General features: G+C 42.3%; 1 protein-coding gene across 2 annotated transcripts in view; it reads right to left on the bottom strand.

Annotated features, from left to right (window-relative positions):
• LOC109899778 (zinc transporter 6) overlaps positions 1-17197 on the bottom strand; it is an 87493-nt gene extending 70296 nt beyond the window's left edge. Inside the window, exons 1-3 of one of the 2 annotated variants that reach the window (XM_031835599.1) lie at positions 16883-17197; positions 2137-2183; positions 1593-1679 (exon numbers count right to left, since the gene is read on the bottom strand). In XM_031835599.1, coding sequence (XP_031691459.1) covers positions 1593-1679; positions 2137-2183; positions 16883-17069 — 321 coding nt within the window. In that variant the 5' untranslated portion in view covers positions 17070-17197. Of the gene's footprint in view, positions 1-1592; positions 1680-2136; positions 2184-16882 lie in introns of those variants that run through there. The other variant, XM_020495302.2, reaches the window with a different exon arrangement.
• Positions 17198-19634: the final 2437 nt, after the last annotated feature.

The following is a 19634-nucleotide window of genomic DNA, read 5'->3' as shown; positions in this document are numbered from 1 at the left end:
GCATTCTCACGTAGGTGTTCCTTTTGTCCAGGTGGGAAAGGGCAGTGTGGAGTGCAATAGAGATTGCTTCATCTGTGGATCTGTTGGGGCGCTATACAAATTGGAGTGGGTCTAGGGTTTCTGGGATAATGGTGTTGATGTGAGCCATGACCAGCCTTTCAAAGCACTTCATGACTCCAGACGTGAGTGATACGGGTCGGTAGTCATTAAGGCAGGTTACCTTAGTGTTCTTGGGCACAGGGACTGTGCTGATCTGCTTGAAACATGTTGGTATTACAGACTCGGTCAGGGACAGGTTGAAAATCTCAGTGAAACCATGCCTGCCCAGGACCTCCACATATGGCTTCTTTACCTGTGGGATCATCGGAGACCAGCCACCCGTACAGCTGATGAAACTGAGGAGCATTTCTATATGTAATAATGTATGCCCTTTTGTTGGAAAAAACTCATTCTGATTGGCTGGCCCTGGTTCCCCATCGGGTGGATCTATGCCCTCCCAGGCCCACCCATGTAACTCAGTAAAATCGTTGAGATTGTTGCATTTTGGGTTTATATTTTTGTTCAGTATAGCATTTTTTTTTTTTATCATGATCAGGAAGAAAATGGTGCATGTTGATAACCAGGTAACGTTAGCTAGCTAGCTAACACCACAGATGAAAGGTTTAGTTAGTTATCAACTTTGCTAACATTTCACATAGCTATCTACTTAGCTAGCTAGCTTGCCCAGACATGCATGCAATAAGCAAGTCGACACAAGCCTTATTATTAGTGAATAAACTAAACTAATATTTGCAACATGTTCGATTTTGGTCAATGTGTCAATTCATCAGTTTCTAAATACTGAGCTAGCCTGCTTTTGATTTTCCCAGCTAGACATTCCTCGGCACTACTACCGATGCAAAGTTTTTTTTAGGACATTACATTTACTGTTAGATTCATACATTGCTACAAGCAGTAGGTGTTATTTTTAGAGTTAGCGATCTAGCTATCTAGAGTTGGCCATCTATTTTGAGTTTCCACTTCCTCAGGTGGTTAATTGAATTAGGCCTATATGTAATATTAGTGCACATAAAGATTAAGGCAAATTCATCTCTATTCTGCAGCATAATTTTTACAGTAAATTATAGCAAGAATAGTCTAACTGTCAACCTAAAATTCATGACAATCACTGGATTAGGATGAATATTAAAATATGTTGAATCATGCATTCCTGCCTGGACCTGTTAGAGGTAACAACGAATTTAATGAATACCATCTCAGTAGTCTATTATCACACTTCTTAATAAAGCATTGTGAATGACTTTATGATTGATTACAAATTTTTCTATTGTGTGACGCTGCAAAATATTTTTTTGTAGTGCAACCAAATAATGGGCTGCTGCCACCAACTAAAAACGTTTGAACGATTATCATGGTGTTAGGGTGCTTGCCTATGAAATGAGATGTCTAAACAGCTTACCAGAATAATGCAATAATAAAGTAAGGGTCATTATACAGGGATGGGGAATTCCAAAACAAAGAGCACTGTGAGACAGTTGTCTCTGTGGCATGTTAATGTACACGCATGCACACACCCCTTACTAATTCCTTACCCGTCTGTCTGAAGTCACCAAGCGGAATTCTTGAGAGAGTTTCCCAAAGAAGGATCTGTGCGTCTTCCGGAATGGGTGTATAGTGCCCTGTGGGTACCACACAAACACAGTCACATGGAAGGATGTGAGATTAAGGACTCAGAGAGAAGCACCACCATCTAGTGTTTATCCTTCGTATTTAGCTACAGTAGGCTGCCTGTAAAACAAAATTCTGCTTTAGACCAGGGGTGTCAAACATATGGCATTTGGGTGGAGGGGGGGGTGGGGGCATACTCAATATACTTTTATGACTGAAACCAAATAAAAAATAAAATGTGTGGAAATGTTCTTGACAGAGTCCAGCTCACTAATAAATCACCTAAATGAATACTATAAAGTCAGGGAGCATCGGAAATGGCAAAAACAATGGGATGGAGGAATTTTCTCTCTCACATTTTTTTCAGTAAGGCCCTCCGGACCTCGTTAAAGAACAAATGTGGCAAAATGAGTTCGACATCCCTGCTTTAGACCCTACCAACTGGTGTTTTGAATAAGGAAAACTTACCAGCAAATACGTGTCAGTTTCTTGCTTTTTTCTGTGGATTGGGATATCTGCAAAGAAAGTACTTGGTTGTGAAAAATGAAAAACAACAGATGACTGATGTGGACTGTACACAAAGTGAAGTTTAATGTCTGACTATGCATGTTTTTCAAAATGTCACCAACAATCTGGTTGGTCTGGTTTAAACTGGCCATACATTAGACAATTTTTAACTGCGATTTTGCCACGATTTGTATTTATTTTTTTCACCATTATTTAACCAGGTAGGCAAGTTGAGAACAAGTACTCATTTACAACTGCGACCTGGCCAAGATAAAGCAAAGCAGTGCAACAAACACAGAGTTACACATGGAATAAACAAACATACAAACATACAGTCAATAATACAATAGAAAAATTCTCTATACAGTGTGTGCAAATGAGGTAGGATAATGGAGGTAAGGCAATAAATAGGCCATAGTGGTGAAATAATTACAATATAGCAATTAAACACTGGAGTGATAGATGTGCAGAAGATGAGTGTACAAGTAGAGATCATGGAGTGCAAAGGAGCAAAATAAATAAAATAGATAACAGTATGGGGATGAGGTAGTTGGATAGGCTAATTACAGATGGGCTATGTACAGGTGCAGTGACCTTTCAGCTGTTCTGACAGCTGGTGCTTAAAGTTAGTAAGGGAGATATGAGTCTCCAGCTTCAGTGATTTTTGCAGTTCGTTCGGGTCATTGGCTGCAGAGAACTGGAAAGAAAGGCGGCCAAAGGAGGAATTGGCTTTGGAGGTGACCAGTGAAATATACCTGTGGAGCGTGTGCTACGAGCGGGTGTTGCTATGGTGACCAGTGAGCTGAGATAAGGCGGGGCTTTACCTAGCAAAGACTTATAGATGACCTCGAGCCACTGGGTTTGGCGACGAATATGAAGCGAGGACCAGCCAACGAGAGCATACAGGTCACAATGGTGGGTAGTATATGGGGAATTGGTGACAAAATGGATGGCACTGTGATAGACTGCATCCAATTTACTGAGTAGAGTATTGGAGGCTATTTTTTATTTTTAACTCTGTTTATTAAGTTTTACACACACACACACACACACACACACACACACACACACACACACACACACACACAGACACACACACACAGACAAGACAATATAAATAATATACTCAACTAGAAAAAAAATACAAATAAAAAAATAGCTTTAAAGATACCAGACTTTAGACAAGTTAAACATACCAGGCAGAAGGCTACAGAGGTTAAAGGTCAATCTATAGTACAGGGACAGAGCAAACACCTCACCATTGTTCCTGTAAACAGTCAAGGGATAAGGGTGGAGAAATGCAACCACTCACAGAGAGTCATGGCCACAGACCGACCATCCACTGGACAGGTTTTACAATGCTTTAAAATAAAAAATAAAAAATGATTATTCATGTAGGCGTGAACAAAATGTAAAAATAACTGGGAAAAACAAGCTCACACTTCAGTCTCTGCCCGAGCAAGATGAACAAGGCATCTGCGGATCACAATGAATAAGCACATGGACCCTAATGCCCCCCCCCCCCAGCAAAAACACAGAGAGAGGCTCCTCCAACCCTTAAGTCACAGACTTATTTTAGTATTAATTGGAATGCCATCAGAGGATGGACTGTTTAAAGTAAGACCGGAATGGAGCCCAAGCCTCAAACAGTTTGGGGTTCCCACGTGAATTGAATTTGATTTTTTCTAGTTTCAGAGAGCACAACACATCCCTCACCCAATATTTATAAGATGGGGGAGCTGCCATTCTTGATAGGGGGGTACCCATGGGCAGTACTCCAAACAGGGCTGTAAGGGGAGACGGATCTATAACAGTGTCATATATATATATCAGAGAAACATTTCAATATTAATTCCCAGAAACCTGACAGTTTATGACAGCCCCAAAACATATGCAACAGTGTGGCTGGTTCCACTTTACATCTGACACAGGTAGGATCAAAATCAGAGAATATTCTTCCAAGTTTGGATACGGATAAGTGGATACGGTGAACCACCTTGAATTGAATGAGGCTGTGTCTAGTGCTAAAAGAGGACGAGTGCACCCTGTGCAGCACAGATTCCCAGGCGTCTTCCCCAAGTTCCTCCCCCAAATCCTTTTCCCATCGAGTCTTTAAAGGCACCAAAGAAGGGTTCTGTAAGTCATGAATGATTGCATATACATCTGAAATTGCGCCCCTAGGAAGCTTGTTCAGCTCCAAGATGCTCTCTATAGCTGTATTCGCAGGCCTATTGGGAAATCCAGGTGTGTTAGCCCTGACAAAGTTTCTAGTCTGGAGATAGCGGAAAAAGTGGGATTGGGGGAGATTGAACTTTTCCTGCAGCTGAGAAAAAGAGGCAAATGTATCATCAAAGAATAATTGGGCTAGCGAGGAGAGGCCTAGTGAGTGCCAAATGCCAAAAGCCCCATCATTCAAAGATGGAGGAAATAAAATGTTCTGATTGATTGGGCCTGATAGAGAAAAGCCTCGGAGGCTAAAGGCTAAACGGAACTGATTCCAAATTTTAAGAGACTGCTTTACAATTGGTTTGGCACAACTTTTGCCTAGGGACACTGGGAGAGACGAGCACAGCACAGAGGAAAGTGCTGCAGGTTTACATGATTCAGACTCCATCTGGACCCAGAGTGGTCTAGGGGCCAGTAGGATCAGTCTGCAGCCAGTACAGAACGGCTCTGAAATTTGCAGCCCAGTAGTATGTCTGAAAATCTGGTAGAGCTAAACCCCCCAAAGACATAGGCTTCTGTAAATGTTTTCTACCAATCCGTGGTACCTTGCCATACCAAATAAAATGCATGAATGTTTGATCCAGTGAAATAAAAAAAGATTTTGGAATAAAAATGGGTAAACATTGAAATAAATATACAAATTTGGGCAACACATTCATTTTAATGACATTAATCCTTCCGATAAGAGAAAGGGGTAGCGAATTCCAAAAAGTAAAAGATTGTTTCAATCTGTCTGCTAGAGCAACAAAGTTTTCCTGAAACAAATTTGAATATTTCCTTGTCACTTTTACTCCCAAGTAAGTGAATTGATCCCGGACAATCCTAAACTGAGAACTTGTAAAAGAGCACTTTAAAGCAGCCTTGTTTACCGGAAAAAGCTCACTCTTGCCTAGATTCAGCTTGTACCCTGAGATTGATCCAAACTTTTTAAGAACAGATAGGGCACGTGGCAATGAGGTATCGGGGTTGGAGATAAACAAAAGGAGGTCGTCAGCATATAGCAAGACTTTCTGCTCCCAGCCCGCCCTGATTATGCCTTGAATGGCATCATTAGAGCGTAGTGCAATGGCGAGAGGCTCGATTGCCAAAGCAAACAACAAGGGGGAGAGTGGGCAACCCTGTCTGGATCCGCGGTGCAAGGGAAAATAGTCAGAGGACAAGTTATTAGTCCGTACCGAAGCCATGGGGGAAAAATAAAGAATCTTTATCCACGCAATGAATTTGGGGCCAAAGCCAAATCTATAAAGGGCAGCTGTTAGGTAATCCCATTCAACGCAGTCAAACGCTTTTTCGGCATCAAGTGAGACCACCACCTCCGGGTCCTCCGACGCTGGGGAGTACAGTATATTCATAAGGCACCTAATATTGAAAAATAAATGCCTATTTCTCACAAAGCCAGTCTGGTCAGAGTGTATCACTTGGTGCAGCAAGCCTTCCATACGGATGGCTAAAAGCTTAGCTAGGATTTTGTAATCACAGTTTAAAAGCGAGATTGGGCGATAGGATCCACATTCCAGGGGGTCTTTGTTTTTCTTTAGTAGTAATGAAATTGAAGCCTGATAAAGACTAGGCGGTAGCTTTGAAGTATTGAGGCACTCTGCAAATAGTCGAGACAAGAATGGGCAAAGCAGACCAGAAAACGTCCTGTAAAATTCGGTTGGAAAACCGTCCGGACCCGGTGATTTACCACTTTTCATTGCGGACACTGCTGTTGCAATCTCCTCAAGCGTAAATTCTTCTTCTAGACAGTCATGGGAGTCTGTATCAATTGTAGGCATATTCAAGCCATTAAAGAAGGAGTCAATCAGCAAGGGGTCTTGAGGGGATTCAGAGGTGTATAGCGCAGAGTAGAATTGTTTAAATTGATCATTGATTTCTTTATGTATAACTGTGGTCGCACCAGACGGGGTCCTTATTTGTGGGATTAAACGTGAGGCCTCAGATTTACGGATCTGATGCGAAAGGAGTTTACTGGCCTTGTCGCCTTGTTCATAGACTTTGTATCGAGCTCGCAAGAGTAACGGTTCAGCTTGCCTGGTAGAAAGCTCATCAAATTCAGATTGGAGTAGTTGGCGCTCTTTATGCAGATCAGAGGAAGGATCCGTAGCATACGTCTCATCCAGTGTGGCTATGGACTCGCTCAGGTCCCGAAGTCGCTGGGAGCGAACTCTGTTTTGGTTGGCTGTATAAGAAATAATTTGGCCACGTAGGTATGCTTTGAGAGACTCCCATATGGTAGAGCAGGACATACCTGGTGTTGAATTAGTTTCTAGGAATAAGGTGATTTCAGAAGAGATGAAATTGACAAACTCCTTATCAGAGAGTAAAATGGGGTTGAGACGCCATTGATAATACAAAGGAGGTCGCTGGGGAAACTCTAGTTCAAGCACTAATGGTGAAGGGTCAGAGATAACAATACTCTCGTAAGTACACTGCCAAAGGTTAGGCAGAAGTTCTTTGTCCAAAAATAAGTAATCAATCCGGGAGTATGTTTGAGGAACATGAGAATAAAAGGAATATTGTCTATCTGTAGGATGTAGGAAACGCCAGGCCTCAAACATAGCATATTTCTGAAGAAAGGATTGAATAAGTAGGGCACATTTAGATGGGCCTGTGTTTGTTTGTGAGGACTTGTCAAGAACTGGGGACATTTTACAGTTGAAATCCCCCCCTAAAATCAACAAATGAGAATCTAAATTGGGAATAGTAGACAGAAAGGAAGAAATGAAACTTGTGTCATCCCAATTGGGAGCATAAACACTAGCCAAAACAAGAGGGGTAGAAAACAGTTCACCGGTTACTATGACGTATCGTCCCTTAGGATCAGCAATAACCTCAGAAGCTACAAAGGGAGTAGCTTTATCAACCAGAATAGCAGCACCTCTTGATTTACTATGAAAGTTCAAGTGGAACACTTGACCAACCCAGTCCTTACGCATCCTAAAATGCTCACCAGTCCTCAAGTGAGTCTCTTGTAGAAATGCAATATTTGCATTCAAACCCTTTAAGTGTGTCAACAACCTCTTACGCTTCACCGGGTTGTTAACCCCTTTGGTATTCCAAGAAATGTACTTGATCGTATTATTTCGGCCCCTCTGGGCATTCCCGTTATTCAACCCTGTCATTAGAGCATAGAATGGAAAAGCAATGAGCGCCCAAAACCCCCAGAATAACTAGTCTCAGAGTAATAATGTACAGTGGTAAATGTTTGGAAAAAGTACAGGGAAAAAAAAAACTGATAAAAAAAACTAAAAAGACAGAATGACAACATTAGAACTGAACAATTCAACCTGCCCCCCCCCACCCCGTTGAATGTGAGCCATAGCCTCATCCGGAGATTCAAATGTGTCGCAATCCATACTTCACACTTGGATGGTCCCGAAGTACTCGTTTGGCCTGTCCGAAAGCTGCGCGCTGCCTGGAAACAGTGGGGGAGTAGTCCTGGTAGATGGAAAAGCTGTCCTTGAAAGCTCAGAGTGGTATTGCGGGCTCGTCGGAGGACCTCCATCTTCTCATGAAAAAAGTGCACTCGAAGAATTATGTCACTGGGCCTCTCCCCATCCCGGGGCTTTGGGCGCAGTGACCGGTGGGCTCGATCAAGCAGAGGCTTTTCATCTAAGGCAAGAACATCCTTCAGCAGCCCTGAAACGAAATACGTGGCGCGATGCATTTCGGCGGACTCTGGGACCGATACAAGTCTCAGATTATTGCGGCGAGAGAATCCCTCTAGACTCACGCAGCTCTCCTTCACCTTTTTCAAATCCGCAGCTAGGCGTTTAACTTCAGCCTCCAGGGATGTAGTTAAATCAGAGACATTAGTAGCGGAGGCCTCCAGTGCCGCAATCGTTGTAGTGTGTGACGCAGTTGTTGTTTTGAGTATTGTGATTGCTGGCACAGTCTCGTTCCGCAGGATGGTTAAATCTGCTTTTAAGGTATCAGAAACCTCCTGTATTCTGGCCTCAATCGTAGCAACCACCTGTGTTTTCATTTCAACTATCTCAGAGCGTAGTAGTTTGATGGCCTCGAGAATGTTCATTTCAGTGCCGCCAGGCCAAGCCGCGCCCCAGGTTAAAGTGTGCGTTCAGTGAAATATGGAACCGTTCCGTATTTTCTCTATCGGGTGGCATCCATAAGTCTAAATATTCCTGTTACATTGCACAACCTTCAATGTTATGTCATAATTATGTAAAATTCTGGCAAATTAGGCCGGCCCAAACTGTTGCAAACACACAGACTCTGCGTGCAATGAACGCAAGAGAAGTGACACAATTTCACCTGGTTAATATTGCCTGCTAACCTGTATTTCTTTTTGCTAAATATGCAGGTTTAAAAATATTTACTTCTGTGTATTGATTTTAAGAAAGGCATTGATGTTTATGGTTAGGTACACATTGGAGCAACAATACGCACCGCATCGATTATATGCAACGCAGGACACGCTAGATAAACTAGTAATACCATCAACCATGTGGAGTTAACTAGTGATTATGATTGATTCATTGTTTTTTATAAGATACATTTAATGCAAGCTAAGCAACTTACCTTGGCTTACTACATTCGTGTAACAGGTAGTGTCCTCGTGGAGTGCAATGTAATCAGGTGGTTAGAGAGTTGAACTAGTGAACTGTAAGATTGCACAATTTAATCCCGAGCTGACAAAGTAAAAATCTGTCGTTCTGCCCCTGAAATACAGATTTCCGATTGTATGAAAACTTGAAAATCGGCCATTCCGATCAATCGGTCAACCTCTAGTCTAGATTGTCTCCCCCTTTGAAGAGGGGGGGATCTCAGACGATACGAAAGAAAGGTTGAACCGGCTAGTAATAGGGGTTGCAACAATTTCGGCTGATCATTTAAAAAGGTTTGTGTCCAGATTATCTAGCCCGGCTGATTTGTAGGGGTCCAGATTTTGCAGCTCTTTCAGAACATGAGGGTGGTATGGTCAAGTTGCTGTGGGGGGGGGTGCAGGGCTGTTGACCAGGATAGGGGTAGCCAGGTAGAAAGCATGGCCAGCTGTAGAAAAATGCTTATTGAAATGATCAATTATCGGGGATTTATCGGTGGTGTTTCCTAGCCTCAGTGCAGTGGGCAGCTGGGAGGAGGTGCTCTTATTCTCCATGGACTTTAGTGTCCCAGAACTTTTTGGAGTTTGTGCTACAGGATGCACATTTCTGTTTGAAAAAGCTAGCCATTGCTTTCCTAACTGACTGTATAGAGTGAGGCTAAAAAGTATTTAGTCAGCCACCAATTGTGCAAGTTCTCCCACTTAAAAAGATGAGAGGCCTGTAATTTTCATCATAGGTACACTTCAACTATAACAGACAAAATGAGAAAAAGAAATCCAGAAAAATCACATTGTAGTATTTTTTATGATTTTATTTGCAAATTATGGTGGAAAATAAGTATTTGGTCACCTACAAACAAGCAAGATTTCTGGCTCTCACAGACCTGTAACTTCTTCTTTAAGAGGCTCCTCTGTCCTCCACTAGTTTCCTGTATTAATGGCACCTGTTTGAACTTATCAGTATAAAAGACACCTGTCCACAACCTCAAACAGTCACACTCCAAACTCCACTATGGCCAAGACCAAAGAGCTGTCAAAGGACACCAGAAACAAAATTGTAGACCTGCACCAGGCTGGGAAGACAGAATCTGCAATAGGTAAGCAGCTTGGTTTGAAGAAATCAACTGTGGGAGCAATTATTAGGAAATGGAAGACATACAAGACCACTGATAATCTCCCTCGATCTGGGGCTCCACGCAAGATCTCACCCCGTGGGGTCAAAATGATCACAAGAACGGTGAGCAAAAATCCCAGAACCACACGGGGGGACCTAATGAATGACCTGCAGAGAGCTGGGACCAAAGTAACAAACACACTACGCCGCCAGGGACTCAAATCCTGCAGTGCCAGACGTGTCCCCCTGCTTAAGCCAGTACATGTCCAGGCCCGTCTGAAGTTTGCTAGACAGTATTTGGATGATCCAGAAGAAGATTGGGAGAATGTTATATGGTCAGATGAAACCAAAATATAACTTTTTGGTAAAAACTCAACTCGTCGTGTTTGGAGGACAAAGAATGCTGAGTTGCAGCCAAAGAACACCATCATGCTTTAGGGTTGTTTTTCTGCAAAGGGACCAGGACGACTGATCCGTGTAAAGGAAAGAATTAATGGGGCCATGTATCGTGAGATTTTGAGTGAAAACCTCCTTCCATCAGCAAGGGCATTGAAGATGAAACGTGGCTGGGTCTTTCAGCATGACAATGATCCCAAACACACCACCCGGGCAACGAAGGAGTGGCTTCGTAAGAAGCATTTCAAGGTCCTGGAGTGGCCTAGCCAGTCTCCATATCTCAACCCCATAGAAAATCTTTGGAGGGAGTTGAAAGTCCATGTTGCCCAGCAACAGCCCCAAAACATCACTGCTCTAGAGGAGATCTGCATGGAGGAATGGGCCAAAAATACCAGCAAAAACTTTTTGCAACTTTTGTTATTGACCAAAAACATATTTTCCACCATAATTTGCAAATAAATTCATTAAAAATCCTACAATGTGATTTTCTGGATTTTTTTTCTCATTTTGTCGGTCATAGATGAAGTGTACCATGATGAAAATCACAGGCCTCTTTCATCTTTTTAAGTGGGAGAACTTGCACAATTGGTGGCTGACTAAATACTTTTTTCCCCCACTGTATTGGTTCCTAACTTCCCTGAAAAGTTGCAAATCGTGAGGGCTAATCGATACTAATGCAGTACGCCACAGGATGTTTTGTGCTGGTCAAAGGCAGTCAGGTCTGGAGTGAACCAGGGGCTATATCTGTTCCTGGCTCTAAATTTTTTGAATGGGGCATGCTTATTTAAGGTGAGTGAGGAAAGCACTTTTAAAGAATAACCAGGCATCCTCTACTGATGGAATGAGGTCAAAGTCCTTCCAGGATACCTGGGCCAGGTCGATTTGAAAGGCCTGCTCGCTGAAGTGTTTTAGGAGTGTTTGACAGTGATGAGGGGTGGTCGTTTGACTGCAGACCCTTTACGGACGCAGGCAATTAGATCCTGGTTGAAGACAGCAGAGGTGTATTTGGAGGGCAGGTTGGTTAGGATGATATCTATGAGGGTGCCTGTGTTTATGGATTTGGGGTTGTACCTGGTAGGTTCATTGATAATTTGTCTGAGATTGAGGGCATCAAGCTTAGATTGTAGGATGGCCGGGGTGTTAAGCATGTCCCAGTTTAGGTCACCTAACAGTACAAGCTCTGAAGATCGATGGGGGGCAATCAATTCACATATGGTATCGAGGGCACAGCTGGGGGCAGAAGGTTGTCTATAGCAAGCGGCAACGGTGAGAGACTTGTTTCTGGAAAGGTGGATTTTTAAAAGTAGGCGCTCAAATTGTTTGGGCACAGACCTGGATAGTAAGACAGAACTCTGCAGGCTAACTCCGCCCCCTTTGGCAGTTCTATCTTGTCGGAAAATGTTATAGTTATGGATGGAAATTTCAGGGTTTGTGGTGGTCTTCCTAAGCCAGGATTCAGACACAGCTAGGACATCTGGGTTGGCAGAGTGTGCTTAGGCAGTGAGTAAAACAAACTTAGGGAGGAGGCTTCTAATGTTAACATGCATGAAACCAAGGCTTTTACAGTTAAAGAAGTCAATAAATGAGAGCGCCTGGGGAATGGGAGTGAAACTAGACACTACAGAGCCTGGATTAACCTCTACATCACCAGAGAAACAGAGGAAGAGTAGGATAAGGGTATGGCTAAAGGCTATAAGAACTGGTCGTCTAGTACGTTCAGAACAGAGAGTAAAAGGAGCAGGTTTCTGGGCGCGATATAATAGATTCAAGGCATAATGTACAGACAAAGGTATGGTAGGATGTGAATACAGTGGAGGTAAACATATGCACTGATTGACGATGAGAGAGATATTGTCTCTCGAAATAATTTAAACCAGGTGAGGTCACTGCATGTGTGGAAGTTGGAATTAAAGGGTTAACTAAGGTGTATTGAGCAAGGCTAGAGGCTCTACAGTGAAATAAGGCAATAATCACTAACCAAAACAGCAATGGACAAGGCATATTGACATTAGGGAGAGGCATGCGTAGCCGAGTAATCATAGGGGTCCAGTGAGTGGCTCGGGCCAGAGACACGGTGATTCAGGCAGCTAGCGTGCCGTGGATAGCAAGCTAGCAGAAGGGCCTTAGAGGAACGTTGCGATGGAAGAAAGTCTGTTGTAGCCCCCTCGTGCTGTTATGTCTGCAGACCAGTTGTCGTGGATCAGCAGGGCTTCGTGTGGTAAAAGGGATCCAGGTCAATTGGCAGAATAGGTATTGTGGCCAAAGAATTTGTCTGATGGGCCTCTTAAGCGAACAGTCCAATATGCTCTAGACAGCTAGCGGGGCGCAGCTAGCAAGCTAGCAGATGGGCATTCAGGGGACGTCGCAACGGAGGAGCCAGTTTGGGATCCACAACAAATTCCGGGGACTGCAGGTACATCCTAACGTCATAGGCTACAACCAAGACGTCGTAGGTCGCATAATGTGAGCGAGTGAAAGACGTGCAATTATGGGACTTGCGCTCTGCTGATCAGAATCTTAGGTCCCGATTACTTCTGTGGCATACCAGACATTTCCGGTCGTATCTTGTGCAGCGAGGGGGTGCTACGATGCAACAATGGAAGATGAAGCTGCAGTATTACGGGCTCCTGACCAATTCTTCTATTTTGTATGTTTTTTTAAAAAGTCAATTGTCATTTTTACATCATATTTCCGCCATAATTTCATATGACCAGCTTCTGGACATCACAACAGCGATCACTAACTTCAATTTGGTTGAAGATTTCTACTTCAATGAGACGGCATCTCTGGAAGTGCTCCTTCTGGACCAGGGCCTAATCCCCGGTACTTGAAAGAGGAAGACATAGCACAAGAGAGGCAAACGAGCGGGCTGCCTGACGAGACTACATCAGCAACTAAATAAACCGCTTCTACCTTCCTTTCTATTGGCGAACATACAACCACTAGAGAACTGGACGAGTTCCATTCAACGGGACCTGAAGACTTGTAATATCCTATGTTTCTCGGAGTCATGGTTGAACAAGAACATGGATAACACACATCTAGATGTTTTTTCTATACTTTGTCTCGACCGAACAGCAGCTTCGGTTAAGGGGGAGGTGTGTGTCTGCTGGGGCGTGATCTCTAAATTTAAGGAAGTCTTGGGGTTTTGCTCATCTGAGATAGAATCCCTCATGATAAGCTGCAGACAATACTATTTACCAAGCGAGTTTATCTATATTTTTTACTGTCTATTTACCACCACAAACCTGGCCAATAACCTCTCCCTCAACATCAGCCAAACAAAGGAACTGATGATTGTGGACTACAGGAAACGATGGGCCGAGCGAGCACACCCTCAACCACGGGGCAGTAGTGGAGCGGGTCGAGAGCTTCAAGTTCCTCTGTGTTCACATCACTAAGGAATTATAAATGGTCCACACACACCAACACAGTCGTGAAGAAGGCACAAAAACACCTTTGCCCACTCAAGATGCTGAAAAAAATGTGGCATGGGCCCTTAGATCCTCAAAAGGATTTATACAGCTGCACCATTGAGAGCATCTTGACTGGCTGCATCACCGCTGAGTATATGGCAACTGCTTGGCATCCGACCACAAGGTGCTACAGAGGGTAGTGCATATGGCCCAGTACGTCACTGGGGCCAAGCTAACTGCCATCAATGAACTATACCAGGCAGTGTCAGAGGAAGGCCCAAAAAATTGTCAAAGACTCTAACCACCCAAGTCATAGACTGTTCTCTATGCTATCGCATGGAAAAATGGTACAGATGCACCAAGTCTGGAACCAACAGGATCATGAACAGCTTCAACCCCCGATCCATAAAACTGATAAATAGTTACTTAAATAGTTAACCAAATATAGCTACCAGTAATATTTGCATTGACCCTTTTTCACTACCACTTTTGTCTCATCACATATGCTGCAGCTACTGTTTTTTTTAAATCCATCCTGTTGCCAAGTCACTTTATCCCTACCTACAGTTACATATCTAATCTCAATTACCCCTTACACCGGGACACAGACTTGGTTACTAGTACCCAGTCTAGGCCTATATAGCCAAGTTATCGTTACTCATTGTGTATTTATTCCTTGTGTTATTATATAATTTTGATTGACAGGTCACAATGTGAGAACAGTGGTCACAGACTTCAGGGTGGAAAGATTATGCAGACAATTTGCATAAGTGCTCCCCTGATGTAAAGATCCGAGTGAGTAGTGCATGCCTAGCTTTAGCCATAACGTTACGACTGAAAGGGAATTCTCTCCTTCGTGTCGTAACTTTAACGTGCAAAATGGATGCAGATGGAAAAGGTTTAACAACTGTGCAGGCACCTAGCTAGCTACAGTTGAAGTCAGAAGTTTACATACACCTTGGCCAAATACATTTAATCTCCGTTTTTCACAATTCCTAGTAATCCTAGTAGAAATTTCCCTGTCTTAGGTCAGTTAGGATCACCACTTTATTTTAAGAATGTGAAATGTCAGAATAATAGTAGAGAATGATTTATTTCAGCTTTTATTTCTTTCATCACATTGCCAGTGGGTCAGAAGTTTACATACACTCAATTAGTATTCGGTAGCATTGCCTTTAAATTGTTTTACTTTGGTCAAACGTTTCAGGTAGCCTTCCACAAGCTTCCCACAATAAGTTGGGTGACAGAGCTGGTGTAACGGAGACAGTTTTGTAGGCCTCCTTGCTCACACATGCTTTTACAGTTCTGCCCACAAATGTTCTATGGGATTGAGGTCAGGGCTTTGTGATGGCCACTCCAATACGTTGACTTTGTTGTCCTTAAGCCATATTGCCACAACATTGGAAGTACGCTTGGGGCCATTATCCATTTGGAAGACCCATTTGCGACCACGCTTTAACTTCCTGACTGATGTCTTGAGATGTTGCTTCAATATATCCACATAATTTCCTGCCTGATGATGCCATCTATTTTGTGAAGTTCACCAGTCACTCCTGCAGCAAGCACCTCCACAACATGATTTCTGCCACCCCTGTGCTTCACGGTTGGGACAGTGTTCTTCTCTAGGAGACAGAACGCGTCTCCTTCCTGAGCGGTATGACGGCTGCATGGTCCCATGGCGTTTATACTTGCATACTATTGTTTGTACAGATGAACGTGGTATCTTCAGGCGCTTGGAAACTGCTCCCAAGAATGAACCAGACCTTGAGGTCTACAAGTTTTTTTCTGATGTCTTGGCTGATGTCTTTTGATTTTCCCATGATGTCAAGCAAAGAGGCACTAAGTTTGAAGGTAGGCCTTGAAATACATCCACAGGTACACCTCCAATTGACTCAAATGATGTCAATTAGCCTATCAGAAGCTTCTAAAGCCATGACATAATTTTCTGAAATTTTCCAAACTGTTTAAAGGCACAGTTAACTTAGTGTACATAAACGTCTGACCCACTGAAATTGTGATATAGGGAATTATAAGTGAAATAATCTGTCTACAAACAATTGTTGGAAAAATTACTTGTGCCATGCACAAAATAGATGTCCTAACCGACTTGCCAAAACTATAGTTTGTTAACAATAAATGTGTGGAGTGGTTGAAAATCTAGTTTTAATGACTCGTATGTAAGCGTATGTAACTTCCGACTTCAACTGTATATCTGCTTCGGTCAGAGGCGGAAAAGGAAGCGAGACATCGCACTCCCTCATTTTTTCTGGTTGAAATACAGTCTATGAACTAAGCAGACCAGAGATACTGTATATATTGACGAGATGGTCTTGTCTCCGCCCTAACAATGAGAGTTGTCCCAACGGTGGGAATAAGCAGAATCGCTGTATTCCTATGACAGGGGTGGACCCTCTCTGACAAGACGCAGATTCTAATGAAATTGTGCCTTTGTGAGAGCAAACCGGTTAAGCAGACCAGAATTTACCCTTTTTTCCTATGGTAAACGGCCTGAGTTGGACATCTTAATTTATCCACCATCTTTGCTTTGGTTTCCTGGCCTTGCTAAACTTTTTAACGTTGAGATATATATATATTTTTTTATTATTGTACTTTTTATTAGTAAGAACAAATCAATACAAAAAGTACATGGGGGAACACAAGTATATATAAAGAATATACAAAGGACAACGTTACATAGCGTTCATTAGATGATAGAGCATTGCTAACGTTAGTTAGCTTTGCCACGGAATTCAGGTAAACTCTAAAGCAAGTATTGTCTTGGCAATGAATAACAATACACTTGCTGAAGTGAAGATTTAGCTAGTTCGCTACTAGCGACACACACAGTTGTGGAAAGAGGCTTCACAGCTGTATATGGGGCTAGCTAAACGTGGCTAGACAGCTAGCTAGTTGCCCCAACTAAATTGCATTGCACTGGCTAGCTAGCATAACATAACTAGCTAGCTAGCTACCGGTAACGTTAGCAGCTACCTGAGTCGTTGATGTTGACAACGTCCACCGCCACCATGTCAGGTTTATCAAGGGGACCAACTTTCCTCTCGGTCACCCCGGACGGCACCACGTCCGGCTTGGAACCGAATTTTCTGGGGTAAAAGTCCCCAACATTGTGATACGATAGTCCTGATGGAGACGTGGACATGCCACCGTCCATCGCCATTTTTTTTTACTCTTCAGCCACAAAATGAATCGATTGAACTGTCGAAAGCCTGCGCAAAGGCACAGATCTGTAAATAATATAATCGTGATGTAACCTTAGCTCTTGGCTAAGCCAAAATAAGATTGTTTACAATGCTTAGAAGTCAGTGATTTCAGCGCATAATACAACGGAAGTCGAGAAAATACCGTTTTTGTCGCAATTTGTTTTGCTAATTTTGCTGTTTTAATTAAATCACAGATCTCTGAATGATAAATTGAAAGCCCACTTTCTGTTTGAAAGAAAATTGTAGTTATGTTGGTGGTTGATAAGAAAAATATACATACACATTTCCAACATAGTTGCGATCAATGTTGGAAATGTAGCTATTTTTTACTACTCTTGTCTTTTTTGTTGTTGAGAAAATCGTAATTAAAGTTGCCATTTGAAAATTGTTAGGCCTTTTTATGATCCATGAACTGTACACGACACAGACAATTACCTAGCTAAATGTAGTTGAAAAGACTGCTATGCCCGACGTCCAATCTACAGTCGGTTTTGGTTGAAAGATGAAAAGACAGAATCTTTCATGTCATTGAAAAGACAACTACAAAGATGTCCGTCTACATTCGGTTTTCGTTGAAAAGACGTTTCAGGTCATTTCAACGTACACATGTAAACAGAATTTTTTTAAATGGTCTTTGGCTGGTATATCAGACTGTATCCCACAGGTTATGACAAAACATTTATTTCCACTGCTCTAATTATGTTGGTAACCAGTTTATAATATCACCTCTGGGTGTTGCGTAGTGCCCAAGAACAGCCCTTAGCCGTGGTATATTGGCCATATGCCCAGTGGCGTTTTTAGTAGAGGTCTACCGATTATGATTTTTCAACGCCAATACCGATACCGATTGTTGGAGGACCAAAAAAAGCCGATACCGATTAATTGGCAATTTTTTACAAATGTATTTGTAATAATGACAATTACAACAATACTGAATGAACACTTATTTTAACTTAATATAATACACCAATAAAATCAATTTAGCCTCAAATAAATAATGAAACAAGTTCAATTTGGTTTAAATAATGCAAAAACAAAGTGTTGGAGAAGAAAGTAAAAGTGCAATATGTGCCATGTAAGAAAGCTAACGTTTAAGTTTCTTGCTCAGAACATGAGAACATATGAAAGCTGGTGGTTCCTTTTAACATGAGTCTTCAAAATTCCCAGGTAAGAAGTTTCAGGTTGTAGTTATTATAGGAATTATAGGACTGTTTCTTTCTATACCATTTGTATTTCATTAACCTTTGACTATTGGATGTTCTTATAGGCACTTTATTATTGCCAGTGTAACAGTATAGCTTCCGTCCCTCTCCTCGCTCCTACCTGGGCTCGAACCAGGAACACAACGAGAACAGCCACCCTCGAAGCAGCTTTACCCATGCAGAGCAAGGGAAACAACCACTCCAAGTCTCAGAGCGAGTGACGTTTGAAACGCTATTAGCGCGCACCCAGCTAACTAGCTGGACATTTCACATCGGTTACAGGAGCCTAATCTCGAGCCTAATCTCGGGAGTTGATAGGCTTGAAGTCATTAACAGCTGCTGGCAAACACACGAAAGTGCTGTTTGAATGAATGCTTACGAGCCTGCTGGTGCCTACCATCGCTCAGTCAGACTGCTCTATCAAATCATAGACTTAGTTATAGCATGATAACACACAGAAATACGAGCCTTAGGTCATCAATATGGTTGAATCCGGAAACTATAATCTCGAAAACAAGACATTTATTCTTTCAGTGAAATATGGAACCGTTCCGTATTTTCTCTATCGGGTGGCATCCATAAGTCTAAATATTCCTGTTACATTGCACAACCTTCAATGTTATGTCATAATTATGTAGAATTCTGGCAAATTAGGTGTCCCAAACTGTTGCATATACACTGACTCTGCGTGCAATGAACGCAAGATAAGTGACACAATTTCACCTGGTTAATGTTGCCTGCTAACCTGGATTTCTTTTAGCTAAATATGCAGGTTTAAAAATATGTACTTCTGTGTATTGATTTTAAGAAAGGCATTGATATTCATGGTTAGGTACACATTGGAGCAACAATACGCACCGCATCGATTATATGCAACGCAGGACACGCTAGATAAACTAGTAATATCATCAACCATGTGTAGTTAACTAGTGATTATGATTGATTGATTGTTTTTTATAAGATAAGTTTAATGCTAGCTAGCAACTTACCTTGGCTTACTGCATTCGCGTAACAGGCAGTCTCATCGTGGAGTGTAATGTAATCAGGTGGTTCGAGCGTTGGACTAGTTAACTGTAAGGTTGTAGGTTTGAATCCCCCGAGCTGACAATGTAAAAATCTGCCCCCGAACGAGACAGTTAACCCACCGTTCCTAGGCCGTCATTGAAAATATGAATGTGTTCTTAACTGATTTGCCTAGTTAAATAAAGATTAAATAAAGGTGTAAAAAATACCGATTTCCGATTGTTATGAAAACTTGAAATATGTCCTAATTACTCGGCCATTCCATTTAATCGTCGACCTCTAGTTTTTAGCATGTAA

The sequence above is a fragment of the Oncorhynchus kisutch genome, linkage group LG11 (assembly GCF_002021735.2).
Source record: "Oncorhynchus kisutch isolate 150728-3 linkage group LG11, Okis_V2, whole genome shotgun sequence".
Taxonomy (NCBI): Eukaryota; Metazoa; Chordata; class Actinopteri; order Salmoniformes; family Salmonidae; genus Oncorhynchus; species Oncorhynchus kisutch.
This window is presented reverse-complemented; position numbering and strand designations above follow the sequence as displayed.